This window comes from Lissotriton helveticus, chromosome 4_1 (assembly GCF_964261635.1).
Source record: "Lissotriton helveticus chromosome 4_1, aLisHel1.1, whole genome shotgun sequence".
Lineage (NCBI taxonomy): Eukaryota > Metazoa > Chordata > Amphibia > Caudata > Salamandridae > Lissotriton > Lissotriton helveticus.
In genome coordinates this window covers 1218861842-1218876936 of record NC_136063.1, presented here as the reverse complement: position 1 = coordinate 1218876936, position 15095 = coordinate 1218861842, and the positions used below count along the sequence as shown (strand labels likewise).

Genomic DNA, 15095 nt, shown 5'->3' with positions numbered 1-15095 from the left:
CGTGTACGGTACAGTTCAACGTGACGGGGGTTGTGCAGTGGCTCTGGTTGAAGCGGCACTGTTTTGACCTGCGCCAGTTCTGTGGATGAAATGCCGCAGCTCAGATCAATGAGTTCTTTTAGTGTGCAACAGTTGTGGGACACCCCCGCGCCGCACGGCCACCAGCTGCTGTGTGTGCCCCCTGCCTGCCCTCTGCCTCGCTGCTGCCTCGTTTGCCGGCTGCCGCCGCTGCGAGTGTTTTTTCCGTTGTTTTGACGGTTTTTTGTGCTTGCTTTGTCTAACTTGGTTTAACTGTCTTTTTCCCCTGTTTTTTGCGTGAATTTGTGCCTGTTTGCCTGTCTTGATCGTATTTGCATTTTCCCCGTGTTTGCCGCCTACCGCGCCGCCCCCCGCCCTCCCTTCCCGCCACCGCCGCTTGTCCCCGCCCCTTTTTTGTCTTCTGTAACCCTCCCCGCTCCCGCCTCCCAGCTGCTCCGCCCACCCGCGCACTTGGCCTTAAATGGCGACCGTGCGACGCAGGTGAGTGTGACCCACTTGTGGGACACCCCCGCGCCGCACGGCCACCAGCTGCTGTGTGTGCCCCCTGCCTGCCCTCTGCCTCGCTGCTGCCTCGTTTGCCGGCTGCCGCCGCTGCGAGTGTTTTTTCCGTTGTTTTGACGGTTTTTTGTGCTTGCTTTGTCTAACTTGGTTTAACTGTCTTTTTCCCCTGTTTTTTGCGTGAATTTGTGCCTGTTTGCCTGTCTTGATCGTATTTGCATTTTCCCCGTGTTTGCCGCCTACCGCGCCGCCCCCCGCCCTCCCTTCCCGCCACCGCCGCTTGTCCCCGCCCCTTTTTTGTCTTCTGTAACCCTCCCCGCTCCCGCCTCCCAGCTGCTCCGCCCACCCGCGCACTTGGCCTTAAATGGCGACCGTGCGACGCAGGTGAGTGTGACCCACTTGTGGGACACCCCCGCGCCGCACGGCCACCAGCTGCTGTGTGTGCCCCCTGCCTGCCCTCTGCCTCGCTGCTGCCTCGTTTGCCGGCTGCCGCCGCTGCGAGTGTTTTTTCCGTTGTTTTGACGGTTTTTTGTGCTTGCTTTGTCTAACTTGGTTTAACTGTCTTTTTCCCCTGTTTTTTGCGTGAATTTGTGCCTGTTTGCCTGTCTTGATCGTATTTGCATTTTCCCCGTGTTTGCCGCCTACCGCGCCGCCCCCCGCCCTCCCTTCCCGCCACCGCCGCTTGTCCCCGCCCCTTTTTTGTCTTCTGTAACCCTCCCCGCTCCCGCCTCCCAGCTGCTCCGCCCACCCGCGCACTTCGCCTTAAATGGCGACCGTGCGAACGCGCAGCGGTCACGCGCAGCGGGCGCGCCGATTGTGCGCCGAAGGCGCGCCAAAGGTAAGCCCGTCTGCGCCCGTCCGCGACCGGATCGCGACCAGCGCCAGGACCCCTGGACCTCGAAGATCTCGACCTACCCGCCTGACGTACTCAGCCGCCACCCTCACCGCTCTCAACACCGGCCGACTCCCAGATTGCCACCAAGCCACTCCAAGACGCACCCACGGACCTTTCAGCTGCCACGCCTGCAAGTTCTCCTGCATCCGGACCAGCCCCGCACCAGCACCCGCCAAGTCGAACTCCAGCAGCACCCACCTCAAGTGCATCCTGCTCAACACCCGCTCCGTCCACAGACACGCCATCGAACTCTGGAACCTCCTAGACGCCACAGCCCCTGACGTTGCCTTCCTCACGGAGACCTGGATGAACGCCTCTTCAGCTCCCGACATCGCCATCGCTATCCCAGAGGGCTACAAGATCATCCGGAGGGACCGAAACGCCAACCAGATGGGAGGAGGCATCGCCATCATCCACAGGAACACCATCCGTCTCACGACCAGCACCGACAACACCCTGACCAGCGCCGAACACCTGCATTTCCAGATCCACACCAACCCGAACACCACCCTCAGAGGCACACTGATCTACCGACCCCCTGGACCACGCACACAATTCAGCGAGGACATCGCCGACTTCATCAGCCCGCATGCCCTCCCCTCCGCTGACTACATCCTCCTGGGAGACCTCAACTTCCACCTGGAGAACAACAACGACCGCAACACCAGCACCCTGCTCGACAACCTCGCCAACCTGGGACTCAAGCAACTGGTGTCCACCCCCACCCACCTCGCCGGACACACACTCGACGCCGTCTTCTCATCCAGCACAGACATCGACTTCAGCCACGCCACAGAGCTTCAATGGACGGACCACAGCTGCGTCCACTTCACCTTCAAGAGAACGACGACCCACCAACACCAGCAACAGACCGCCCGCAGAAGCTGGAACAAGATCACAGCAGACCAGCTCGCCACCTCCCTGAGCCAACACCCTCCTGCCAGCTCAGCGAACCCCAGCCAGGCCGCCGACAACCTCACGAAGTGGATCAGCAACTGCGCGGACGAACTCGCCCCGCTGAGGACCCCGCCTAGCAGACCCGGCAGCAAGAAGGCCCCATGGTTCACCGACGAACTCAAGAGCTCCAAGAAGAACTGCCGAGCCCTCGAGAAAGTCTGGAAAAGGGAACCAACACCGGACAACAGGACCTCCTACAAACTTGCCACCCGGAAACACCACCAGCTGATCCGCGCCGCCAAGAAAACAGCATTCAAGGACCGGTTGGACAACAACGCACACAACTGCAAGGAACTCTTCAACATCGTGAAAGAGCTTTCCAACCCCAGCGCAGGAAACAACGACATCACCCCATCGCAAGACCTCTGCAACTCCCTCGCCTCTTACTTCCACAACAAGATCACGGACATACACAGCAGTTTCAACAACCAACCAACGCACACCACGACCGACCAGCCACCCCCCCCCCACCACCACCCTCCACGCCTGGACCCCGATCAACACCGAAGACACCATCCGCACGATGAACTCCATCCACTCCGGATCACCGACCGACCCCTGCCCTCACCACGTCTTCAACAAGGCCGACGCTGTCATCGCACCCCACCTGCGAGACATCATCAACACCTCCTTCGACACCGCCATCTTCCCTGAAAGCTGGAAACACGCCGAACTCAGCGCTCTACTCAAGAAACCAACAGCGGACACCACCGACCTCAAGAATTACCGCCCCATCTCGCTTCTCCCGTTTCCAGCCAAAGTCATCGAGAAGACCGTCAACAAGCAGATGGCCGCCTTCCTCGAGACGAACGGATCCCTCGACCCCTCACAGTCCGGCTTCCGAGCCAAACACAGCACCGAGACAGCCCTCATCGCCGCCACCGATGACATCCGAGCCCTGATGGACAATGGAGAAACAGCGGCCCTCATCCTCCTAGACCTCTCCGCGGCATTCGACACGGTCTGCCACCGCACCCTAGTACGGCGCCTCAGCAACATCGGAATCCAGGACAAGGCGCTGGAATGGATCATCTCCTTCCTCGACGGAAGAACACAGCGAGTCCGCCTACCACCGTACAAGTCAGAGGCCTCCGAAGTCATCTGCGGCGTCCCCCAAGGGTCATCCCTGAGCCCCACCCTCTTCAACGTCTACATGAGCCCCCTCGCGGCCATCGTACGCAAACACCACCTCAACATAATCTCCTACGCCGACGACACCCAGCTGATCCTCTCCCTGACCAACGACCCCGCCGCCGCCAGAGCCAACCTGCACGAAGGGATGAAAGAGGTAGCCGAGTGGATGACGACCAGCCGCCTGAAACTGAACTCGGACAAGACGGAGGTCCTCATCCTGGGCTCCTCACCCTCCGCCTGGGACGACTCCTGGTGGCCTCCCGCCCTAGGCACCGCACCCAAACCGACAGACCATGCACGAAACCTGGGCTTCATCCTGGACTCCTCCCTCTCCATGACCAGGCAAGTCAACAGCGTCTCCTCGGCGTGCTTCAACATCCTACGCATGCTACGGAAGATCTTCTGGTGGATCCCCTCAGAGACCAGGAAGACCGTCACCCAGGCCCTCGTCACCAGCCGACTGGATTACGGCAACGCCCTCTACGCCGGGACCACCGCCAAGCTCCAGAAGAGACTCCAGCGGATCCAAAACGCCTCAGCCAGACTCATCCTCGACATCCCACGATCCAGCCACATCTCCGGACATCTGAGAGACCTTCACTGGCTCCCCGTCAACAAGAGAATCACCTTCCGCCTCCTCACCCACGCACACAAAGCCCTACACGACCAAGGCCCGAGCTACCTCAACAGCCGAGTCAACTTCTACGCTCCCAAACGCCACCTCCGATCAGCCAACCACGCCCTCGCCGCCGTCCCCCGCATCCGAAGAGCGACTACAGGAGGACGGTCCTTCTCCTACCTGGCCGCCAAGACCTGGAACTCCCTCCCGTCCGACCTGCGCCTGACCCAAGACCACCTCTCCTTCAGGAAGAAGCTGAAGACCTGGCTGTTCGAGCAGTAGCGGCCCCCCCCCCCCCCAGCGCCTTGAGACCCTACGGGTATGTAGCGCGCTTTATAAGTGTCACTGATTGATTGATTGATTGTACGCCTGGGATGGTGTGGGAGTAAGTGTGAAGGCCATTCCATGCATGATAACTTCGAGCAAGGACTTCTGTCTGTGGAGTGTGTATACGTTGGGCTTTCGTCCGACTGTGCCTAGTGTGAGAGTCGTCATCAGCTACTATAGTATCTGTCAGGGGGTGCCGAGCAAATGCAATTCCGAGGTCGGAGGTGCAGTTGTGCTCCCGCCTGATAGTTCAGACAAAGGAGCTTTCATCCCAAATGTTAGTTTGTCATCTGCTTGCATTCAGGAAATTTCTGAGGTGGCTTGTTGGGGGGTGTGGTGGGATGTGTGCGACTTTGGGATTCATGTTTGACATGTCTTGCATGTGGCAAATGTGCGGCATCACTGTGTGTTACGTTGCCTTACATCTGCTCCTCCCTCCTCCGAGCGTATTTACTTGTGTGCGCTGCGCGGTTGCATCACTTGCACTCCTACAGCACACCATTGTCATGCCTGTCTGCGCATGTCCACAAGCCTGACAACGACGCAGTGATGTTGGCCGTTGAAGGTGGACGGCCACGTGAGTGTAGACCTATGGTAAGGATAGGGCGGACACAGATGTAGAGTTCATGCCTGGCTGAACTCGCGCTGCGAGTAGGGCTAGGCATTTGGCTCATGCTGGGGCAATACAGATATACACAATACTTGGCATGTATGAGCCATGACCCCGAGCGGTCTTGCACGCCTTCATTTCTCCGTTCGTGCGAGCCCGCCCTCCGGGTGCATGCTACATTGCAACATTATTGATTGCTGTCCGGGTGGCGCCAACACTACAACAGAGACACATGCATTAGTTACTTCCTTGTCCAGGTCAGAACTGAACCATTCCCAGAGCCCCGGGCAAATTCTTCATACCCCTACGCTGGACTGGCGCACGCCGGCCCAGCCCACTCCCCTTACGCTTACAGGGGGGACGCCAAAGCTACATGTCCAAGGTCTTAGCCACTGTCTGAGGTGACATGGTTGCGTCCACTGCACAATGTAATGTGGTAGGGCCCGGGCCCATCATGCATATATAAGGACCACACGGGCACACTTAGATAGATAGTAGAACTGGCTACAGGCATGTACGCCTGGCCCATTTTTATTACCAGGGTCACATGTCTAGTGACACCTGTGCTGGATGGGTGTGGGGTGAGTGTAAGCCAGCCCTCAGGGAGTGGTTGGTGCTGGCAACAACTAGAACAGTGATCTTCGGATCACACATATAGATTCAATCATAAAGGGTCCATGACTTGTGGTGCGCACTGAGGTAGGGGCAACAGAGATGAGCTTGCTCATGTGAAGAAATTGTTAATGATTGTGTCTGTTGGAAAGTGGGTTATTGGTAGGGGCAAATGTAGGTCTGCCACTGGCAATAGGGCCACTAACACATGATAGGACTCAGCATAGGTCTTAGAAAATTATTCCTTTGCTCAACCCTTGGTAACGTGGCTGCGAGCAGACAGGCTTAACTTCAAAGACAGGTATGTAAAGCATTTAAAAACACCATTTCAGTAAATAATTAAGACACAACATAAAATAAAAATCCAACACCAATTTATAAAAATAGGTAATATTTTTACCTTTTAAATGACACCAAAACGAAAATAATCCACTGTAGGGAACCTGATGTATGAATTTTTAAAGATTAGTCACTTTCTAGTGCTTAGAAACCAACAGCGCCCCTTTAAGTCTTTTTGTTTTCTCTGTCAGGGACACACCTTTATAAATTGTTCTGAAGAATTCTCACCACTGTAGTGGGCCGCCTTCTTCAGCAAGCGGGGTCCAGTTAGAACACCTTCCTGGCGTTCTGCTTGCAGGTCCCAAAGTATCCAACACACAATCCAAGGTTCTGATATCTCCAAGAGGGTAATTGAAAGTGTGAAACTTCAATGTTGCAATCCACTTGAACAAAACCCTTACAAATCCACTGTACTCCAGGCTTGGAATTCTTTGTGGGGCTGTCCAGGTGAGCTCTGTTAACCTGTAGCTTGCAGGGAGTTTCCACTCTCGAGTCTTTTGGCAGCAAGGTAATCCACAGGGCTGTAGTTTTAGAGGGTGCAGTCTTCATAGGTCATGCACACAGCAAAATCTTCAGCAAGGCACTTCTTGCTTCATTCAGTTTCAAGCAGCAGATATGGAGGGCTCTGCCCCTCTCAGATACTTATTCAAACTTCTCTGGGTCAAGCACCAGGTCACTGCTGACCAATGAGAGCAGGGCAACTCCTCCTGGTTATGACCACATCCTGTGGAGTGTGTCATTAGTTTGTCCCAGAATGCATCATCCTTCCAAATCCATAATGGCTGATTTTCCAGCAAGGAGGTAAGAGCTGGCTAAACACACCCCCTGGGATATCTCATTTCCATGGACCAACCCAGTAACATCTGCAAATACCTTTCTTAAGCCTAGTCCTGACTCTGGGTCACGACTCTCATAGTGGGCTAAAACCCAGGCCTCCCCTCTTGCCTTTGAAGAGCGTAGTTTACGACGCCACCTCCTGGCCTGGAATTACTATAGAACAGATCACTGCCCTCCCAGCAACCTGGCTAATCCACTTAACTCTGACCAATCAGGGCAGACCACTGAAAGGCTGAATTTGGACTTACAAACAAGAAAGTCTCATAACTTATTGTATGTACACTTTAGGAGAAATTCAACAATATAATATTGTTGGATTTACTACGACCATTCTGGGAAGTCTTTGAATGGTCCGGCTAGTCCTGTCCTATCAATATTTCTTAATCAATCGCTTCCTACCATGTTAACCTATGGGCCATGGGGTTTGCAATGGGGAAAATGACTTGCGCCACTTTTGTAGCACCAGGGCTTATAAAACCATATTTTATAAGTATTTCCCTAATTTCTACCGGACCCCACCCCCTGTGCAACTAGGGGAGACTTCAGGGGTTCTGAATCTGCAGAAATATTGCAGATCACCCTTACCCAATTCTTCCAGTATCAAAGTCGAATTTGAGCACCTCTTTAAGACAATGCGGGGAGTGAAATGTAAAATTTCACTTAACCCAGGCTTCTAAAAGCTCATTTTATAAGGGCGCTCCTTATAGATAACTGACCCCCCCCCCCCCCGGGATACCTAGGGGTGACCCTGGGGGTCCCTAATATGCAAAGACATGGTAGGTTTTTAATTTTTAAGGGCCCCTATCCCCAAAGTCGAGTTTGGGCACAATTTAAGGTTTAAAAAGCTGTCCTGGCCACCAGTGCAGCTTTTAAACTGACCTCAGGCTTCAGCCCTGCACACATGCTGGTGCAGAGAATCTGCTGGCCTCTAAACTGCCATGCCCCAGGATACTGGAGACTTCTAGGTAGTTTCAATCCCCTGCCCTATTACATACTAGGGGCTTAGGTGGTAAGTCATGCCAACTACAGGGGTACCCCACCATACTATAGTGTACCCTAGTGTATGTTGGGTGTCTTAACTGTGTTCTAATGTGTTCCTTTTGGCTTGGCACTGGCCCTGGGCCTGGTTAAACAGAGCCCAGGGTCAGTCAGAGTCAGTTACCACCAGTTCCAGTCAGCAAAAAGTTGGGGGGTGCCCAGGGCACAGGATGACTTTGCAACAGTGTCCCCTTGGGATATTCCTGCTGCAGCTGCAGTGGGGTGTGATACATCTGCCTTATCTTCATCCTCAACATCCCAGGTCTTCCAAACTGCCTGAGGTGACATTGTTGCGTCCGCTGTCCACAGCGCAAAACTCAATCATAAAGGGCCCATGAGTTGTGGTGCACAGAGTTAGTGGCATCTGATGAGCTCAGTGTGTGCGCAGCCAGCTATGATGGAGTGTCCTAGCAGATCATGATTGGATTTGATATGTGTGAGCCCTGCTCACAGCAGTGTAGGCCGGAGGCAGCAGTCATCAAGGGCCCACAGCCACGTGCCGTTGACTTGAGCTGCACAGAGTTGGCGTGTCTTTGCTGGTATGATTGGATTTGATATGTGTGAGCCCTGCTGACCCCAGTGTAGGCCGGAGGCATCGTCAGCAAGGGCACACAGCCACGTGGCGTTGACTTGAGCTGCACAGCGTTAGTGGCACCTGTAGCGCTCAGCGGGTGCGCAGCCTGCGGTGATGCGCCGTCCGGGTGGGCCGCACTAGAAGCAATGTCTGTTGCCTATTGGACTTTACCATAAATAAATCAAGACTCGATTTGAATTGAGGGACCTGCTGACCGCAGTGTAGGCCGAAAGCAGTAGTCAGCACACACATAACTCTGCGGTGCTGTTTCGCTGGGGGGCCTGTGTCGTGGAGACCAATCGGCTGAGGAGGCTGACGGTCACACCGGCAGACTCCAAACAGGGTGAGGGGTGCCACCCTGGCAGAGGCGTTGGCCATCCCCCAGAAGTGAACAACGCCCAGTGCCCCGGCATATTTATTCACACTCATACGCTGGACTGGACACTCAGCTTACGCTCACAGGGGGGACGACAAAGTTTCATGACTGAGGTCTTCTCCACTGCCTGAGGTAACATGGTTGCGTCCACTGTCCACAACACTACAAACACCAGCAGTATATGTCCATATGGACATCTGTGCTCTGCATACGGAAGTCTGTCCAGCACATCACCGCCACACTTGGCATTGTATACATTCTTATTCATGGGTGACTTGCCTCCTTCACACATACTTGGTTCCCACCTCTCCCCACATTCTGCAATTGTGTGACTGGGGTGTAAGAAAGTGGCTCTATATATACTGGTAAGGTACAGTGTGTGTACAGAGTCCCCAGTCTCCAGAGGTATGCCAGAGGTTAAAGTTAGATATAACCTTACTCTCTAAGTGGTAGCTTGGTCGAGCAGTAAGGCAGTATCAGAAGACAGTGTAAAGCATTTGTTGTACACACTCAGTCAGTAAATAGTCTCACACACTCAAGAACTGAACTCTAGGCCAATGGTTTTATATCATAGATATAGTTGTTTTATTTTAGAACCAACAGGTATCAAAATATACTTTTCTCAATATGAGTGACTTTAGGTAATTACTTTGCAAAAAGGCAATAGACTTTGTAAGCACAATAGCTACAGTGGTTGCAATAGGCAACACAATTTCAAACACAATTTAACATTGAGCTCAATGGGTTTTGCTAGATAAATGCAATTCATTACTTTATAGATTACTTTTCTAACCCCATGACTGGATCCTAGATTCAGTCTCGGGACATGTACTGTAAACAGTTAAGTAAAAGCGTTTTGGTTACAGTAGCGATTTTTAAAGAATATTTTTACTTTGCAAAAATCGACACTTAGAAGAAATTTCACAGAAAAATAGTCAATGGTTTCCTATGGAAGAAAATTCAGATTACTGGAAAGTACAGTTATGATTACTTTTTCGGTTCAGTACTGGGCTAAACGGTACAGTACTGGCTTCTCTCCTGATCACAGGTGAGTAATTCAGAATTCGTTATTCGGCTAATTTTAGATGAATATTTTAAAGTTTGAAAACTCCACACTTAAAAGAATTTCCAAGTGAAACCAGTCAATGTTAACCTATGGAAGGAAAATGAGGTATTGGCTTTTAGGCAAGTACTCGACTGGTGGAGTTAAGGTTCTGGGCATAGACTCAGGGGTCTCCCAGGGTTGGAAAGGCACAGTAGTTACACCCTCAGCGGCACAGGGGCAGCTGGGTGCAGAGAGAGTAGGCCCGATGCAATCCTAAAGAGGGTAGGGGGCCTTCGGTTAGTGGCTGCAAGCAAGCAGGCCACACAGCTGTGGGAGCTGAGCTCCTGGTCACTTACTCAGGGCAAGTGGGGAAGTAAAGTAGTGTAGTAGTTGCACTTCCAGCGGCACTTGGGCGGCTGGGTGCAGGGTGCTTTCGAGTCGTCGGGCACTCAATGTTATCCAAAGAGAAAGTTAAAAAGTGAACAAAGGCTGCAGATTCGGGGACGGAGATTCTTCAGGTGCGACCACCACTTTGAGAGGTAAGTTGGGATCTTGGAGAAGAGGTAGGTACCCTAAAGGAAGGCACAGGGAGCCCCAGGGCGCTGGGTGCAGGGGTGTCTTTTGGTGTAGGGAAATCTTACCCTCAACTGGTCGCGGTTGGAGGGGTCCCTGGTTTTGAGGCTGCAGGCGTCGTCTGGGTCGTCCAGAAGGGTCTTTGGGCACGGGACTCCGGATCACAGTCGCCGGGGGGACGTCCTCGTGATCTTGGATCACTCGGGCACAAGCCGGGCTCGGCGGGTGCAGAGTGGGCAGGGTTCGCAGTTCCAGGCTGGCACCAGGGTTATTGCTGTTTGAGCAGAACCACTGCTCGTGGGAGTCCCAGTCTTTTGGAAGGTTCAAGGAAGGCAAGTCCTCCGGGGTTTTCGAGGTTGCTGTCCGCAGGAGGCGCCGGGGTTTCGCAGGAGCAGGTTCAAGGATCAAAAGGCCTGTAGGGTTCTGGGGCCAAGTAAGTGGGCATTGTCCTCTTGTTAGCAGCTGCAAGGCAGGTCTTCTTGTTTCTTGTTCTTCTTGTTGCAATCGGGATCTGAGGATGGAAGGTTCAGGGTGCCCCTAAATACAAATTTTAGGGCGTTACAGGTAGTAACAGATCTGCCATCGGATTGTGAACTCCTGGAAGGTGTTCTGCTAGTAGATATATCTTTTGTGGAATGGCCCATCTCCAAATGTGCAAGCTGGGACAGTTGCAGAGAGTGTGTATCCCCCTGTTTTTGTATATAGTACATGGCTGTCATGTAGTCCGTCCTGATCAAGACAGCTTTGTTCTTTACATGTACTTGGAAAGACTTGAGCGCTAAGAATATTGTTAGCAGCTCTGGGTGATTGATGGTGAGCACTTTTTGTTGAGTGGTCCATTGTCCCTGAGTTGTATGGTGTAGGAGATGGGCTCCCCATCCTGTGAGAGATGCGTCTGTTGTAAGTACTATTTGTGGTACAGGGGTTGTTCTTCTTCTTGTTGCAATCGGGATCTGAGGAAGGAAGGTTCAGGGTGCCCCTAAATACTAATTTATGGGGCGTTACAGGTAGGACAAGGACCAATGGGTCCCTGTCCTGGGGTGAGTACACCCCCTAGCCTGCTCCTCTCCTGTGGGAGGAGGGCAGGATCCTAGCTCTGATTGGGCAGGGCCCCCCATCCTCAAGATGGCTGGAGCCCGGAGTTGTGCTTCAGCACGCCTCTCCCACCTGAGGGGTGGAGTTGGCCTAGGCTGGCACACCCCTTTCCTCACTTAGGCTTTCCCGTTGTTCTTCCCGCCAGAGTGGGGGTCAGAACCGGTGGGGGCCAGTTGCTGAGTACAGCAAGTGGTCTGGAGAAGCTCACTAAGGGGGCATGCCTTTGAAGCTTCCCCTGCCCAACATGGGGGAGGAGGCTTGGCACCTCGTCCCAGGATGTGCATTGTTTCAGGCCCCCGAGAGCGGCAGGCTCTCGACCCAGGGGTCCAGAAACATGTCTGGTGGTAGCAGCCTCGGTAACCACGCAGTCAGGACACTGGGAGTTGGTTAGGTTTCAGGGGGCATCTCTAAGATGCCCTCTGTCGTGCATTTTACATTAAATCCCACACTGGCATCAGTTTGGGTTTAATGTGCTGAGAAGTTTGATATCAAACTTCTCAGTCTTCAGTTAAGCCATCATGGTGCTGTGGAGTTCGTAATGACAACCTCCCAACCTCCCAGTACCATATATTCTTAATGGTAGCACTGCACTTACAGTGCCCAGGAATGGCCCTGGGTACTATAGGGGCACAGGGTTAATGCATCTGTTCCCACACCACTGGCATAGGGTACCTAGCTAGAAGGGTGGCTGATGGATGCCAGGGCAGTGTAGTTGTGGGCATGGTACCCAGGGATGGGTGGCATGTCGACTCTTTGTTTAGTTCTGTACTTAGACACTCAGCCTGCGACGGCAGAGTGTGGGTGTCAGGGTACAGGGCCCCTAAGGGTGGCACAACCAGTGCTGCAGCCCTTAGGGGTCTTCTCAGGTCACCGTGCCCTGGGTACCTAGGGTACCATTTACTAGGGGCTGGCAGGTGGCCAGAGATGCCAATTGGGTTTCAGTTTCAACACAGTTTTAGGTAAGGAACACAGGCCCTGGGCACCTGGTTGGCAGGAGCCCAGGGCACACTCAGTCAAAGCACATCAGCAATTCACCAAAAAGTGGGGGCATACCATGCTAGAAAGATGGCACTTTCTCACATGGGGCCATACCGTTTTCAGAAAGTCAGCTGTCTTGTTCTGCGCTGCCTCTGTGGTAGTCTGGGGGGAGAGGGGGTGGTGGTGGTGGGTGTTGTTGTCCTCTTGGGTCTCCGAGCTGCATGATCATTAGCTCCATGAGATGTGTTGGTCTTCAGATGTGGCTCCGGGCTGGGCTCCCTTTCATACTGCAGGTTATCGTTCTGCTTAACACCAGTGAAAGGCAAGAGTTAAATCCCTGCCGCTAATGCGCCTTATCGCCGGTTTTTGGATCGCATCGCAGATCTGGCTGGTCGTTAAGAATGTCGCAAAGTGGCGTTTTTGTGTGTTTTTGCACGGGAACGTCTACTCTGCATATCGTTAGAGTTAGTTGTTGCTCTCATCCATGGCGATGTTTTTTGCGGCAGATATCGCTGGAAAACTGGTGATGTCTGCAGTTTGCACCAGCTTGTGAATAGGGCGATTAATCTATCGCCACTTTTGTGGCTCAAAAGTGCAGATAAATCGGCCATAGGTCCTTGAGAATATGCCCCTCAGATGGGAAGATGTTCATTGCACAAGCTGTCATGCATTGTGCAATAAAGTTTAACAGTATATACAAGATTAAAACCAATAGATGTTAGCACCTACTGCCACACGTACCTAATCTCAAATATTTCTGTAGCAATTACTTGGTATGCACTGAGTTTTAATGAAAGCGAGTCTCCGGTTAGACTTAGAAGACTGGGGAACTAAAATTGCTAGAAAAATGGTTCAAACAGTTCTTTGATCAAGACAGCTGGACGCGATATAAAAGAGGGGTAGATTCGGGGACCTTGATCAGATGTGCTGGTTGAAGGACTGTGTATTGTTTTCTCACCAGAGGAGTAACAGCTCTATTACTAACCTGAAAGGAACTAGATCCTACACCGTGCTACCGTCCAACAGAGTTCTAAGAACGTCTGTGTTTTTAGGCCAGCTGGTGTGTCGTCCCACCAGAGATGAGCCAACTGACAAGTTGGCCCACATGAGGCACAGCGTCCATGGCAGGAAAATGAAACAAGGGCCCCCACGTGCAAGGTGAAGTCTCCCGGCGCATCAGGGTCACCGATTTTCGTTTTTTGAAAGCCGGCTTTGCGAATCTGTTAGCAAAATAAGTAAATTACAAATAACCAAATGATCAGTGGGCGAAAAATACACAGTGCTAGTTGAGCTGGCCGCTCTTCCGAAACTGCAGCAGCCACCGGCGGGTGCGCTTTCAGCACAGAGATCTCTGCCTCGACTCTGCCAGGGAAGTGTCAGGGATACTTGTTGGGATCAGAGGCCATCAGGGCCTCTGCTGAACCGGAGTTCCACCATAATACCTTTAATTAACCCCTCAGTTTGTCGTCTCGGAATCAAAGGAGCCTCGCTGGTGACCGGTAGCATGCTGTACGCGTTCTACATTATCCTCTACAATGCACAACGTCACTAGTACGAGCGCGCGCACACTTGTTTACCTGCTGATGGTCTCCGATTAAGATCAGGTGCTCACAATCAGAGCTCAGTGTCGCCACAATGTGAGATTCCAGGACTTCTGCTGCTTCTTCAACGATTATAATTTTGGGCCGGATTTCCTGAAGTACCTTTCTATATTTGGCAGCACCTAAAAAGAAACAAAAGTATTACATATTTCTGTAAGGTCAAAGTGGCAGCAGTGATTATTACAGCAGCTTCACTTAGCAGGCTTTTCCCTGCTGCTCATAATGCAGACACACAGTTGGCCACATTTAGATTTATGTTCAAAATTTAACAATTGATTCATATTATTGTGTGGACTAACACAAAATCAATACATCTTTACTTCAAATATGCCGTTTTTACCCTTACGGCTCCACACAGAAACTTAGTTCACCGGGCGTGCCTATGAAAAAACTATTTATAGTACGATTCTCTGTACTGGAGTGCTCATAAAACTCAGAATAACGTTAACCATTACAATAAATAACTATCATTCTTATTCAGGCACATGCCAATTAAATATATGCACACAAACATATTCAAAAGATATATAATATATAATGTATGAAAATACTGTCTTTGAGTATGTCTGTCTGTCTATCGGGACTTCTGACACAACCTGTCACTGATTATAAAGAAATGTCAGACCTCAACTGTAAATTCTTAATACAGTTGAGTTCTGACGTCACAATTCCTGGTGCTTGAGCCATCAGCTGAGGGGAACACAGCAGGTCAGGCCATGGAGCATAATTAAAACAGCTGTTTAAAGCAACAGAAAACGAATAGTTTTCTTACCTGCCGGTGTAGTTTTGCAGCTTGAAGATCTTTCTGGATTCACTATGCTGTGCATTATTCCGCGGTCTTGTGGTTGGGTCCGGAATCGTAGTCTTTTCTTTGTTTTTTTGGGGGTTTTTTCGTAGCCCTGGTGGGCGTCGGCGTCACACCTCCTTGGGTGCATTTCCGGTGACGTC

The 15095-nt window shown here is 52.1% G+C and overlaps 1 protein-coding gene across 2 annotated transcripts in view; it reads right to left on the bottom strand.

The window, feature by feature from the left end:
• The window catches only part of LOC144829052 (NFX1-type zinc finger-containing protein 1-like), a 1360324-nt gene that overhangs the window by 327832 nt on the left and 1017397 nt on the right, over nt 1-15095 (bottom strand). For both annotated transcript variants that reach the window (XM_078687796.1, XM_078687797.1), the window contains exon 15: nt 14124-14269. In XM_078687796.1, the coding sequence (XP_078543922.1) occupies nt 14124-14269 (146 nt within the window). The remainder of the gene's footprint in view (nt 1-14123; nt 14270-15095) is intronic.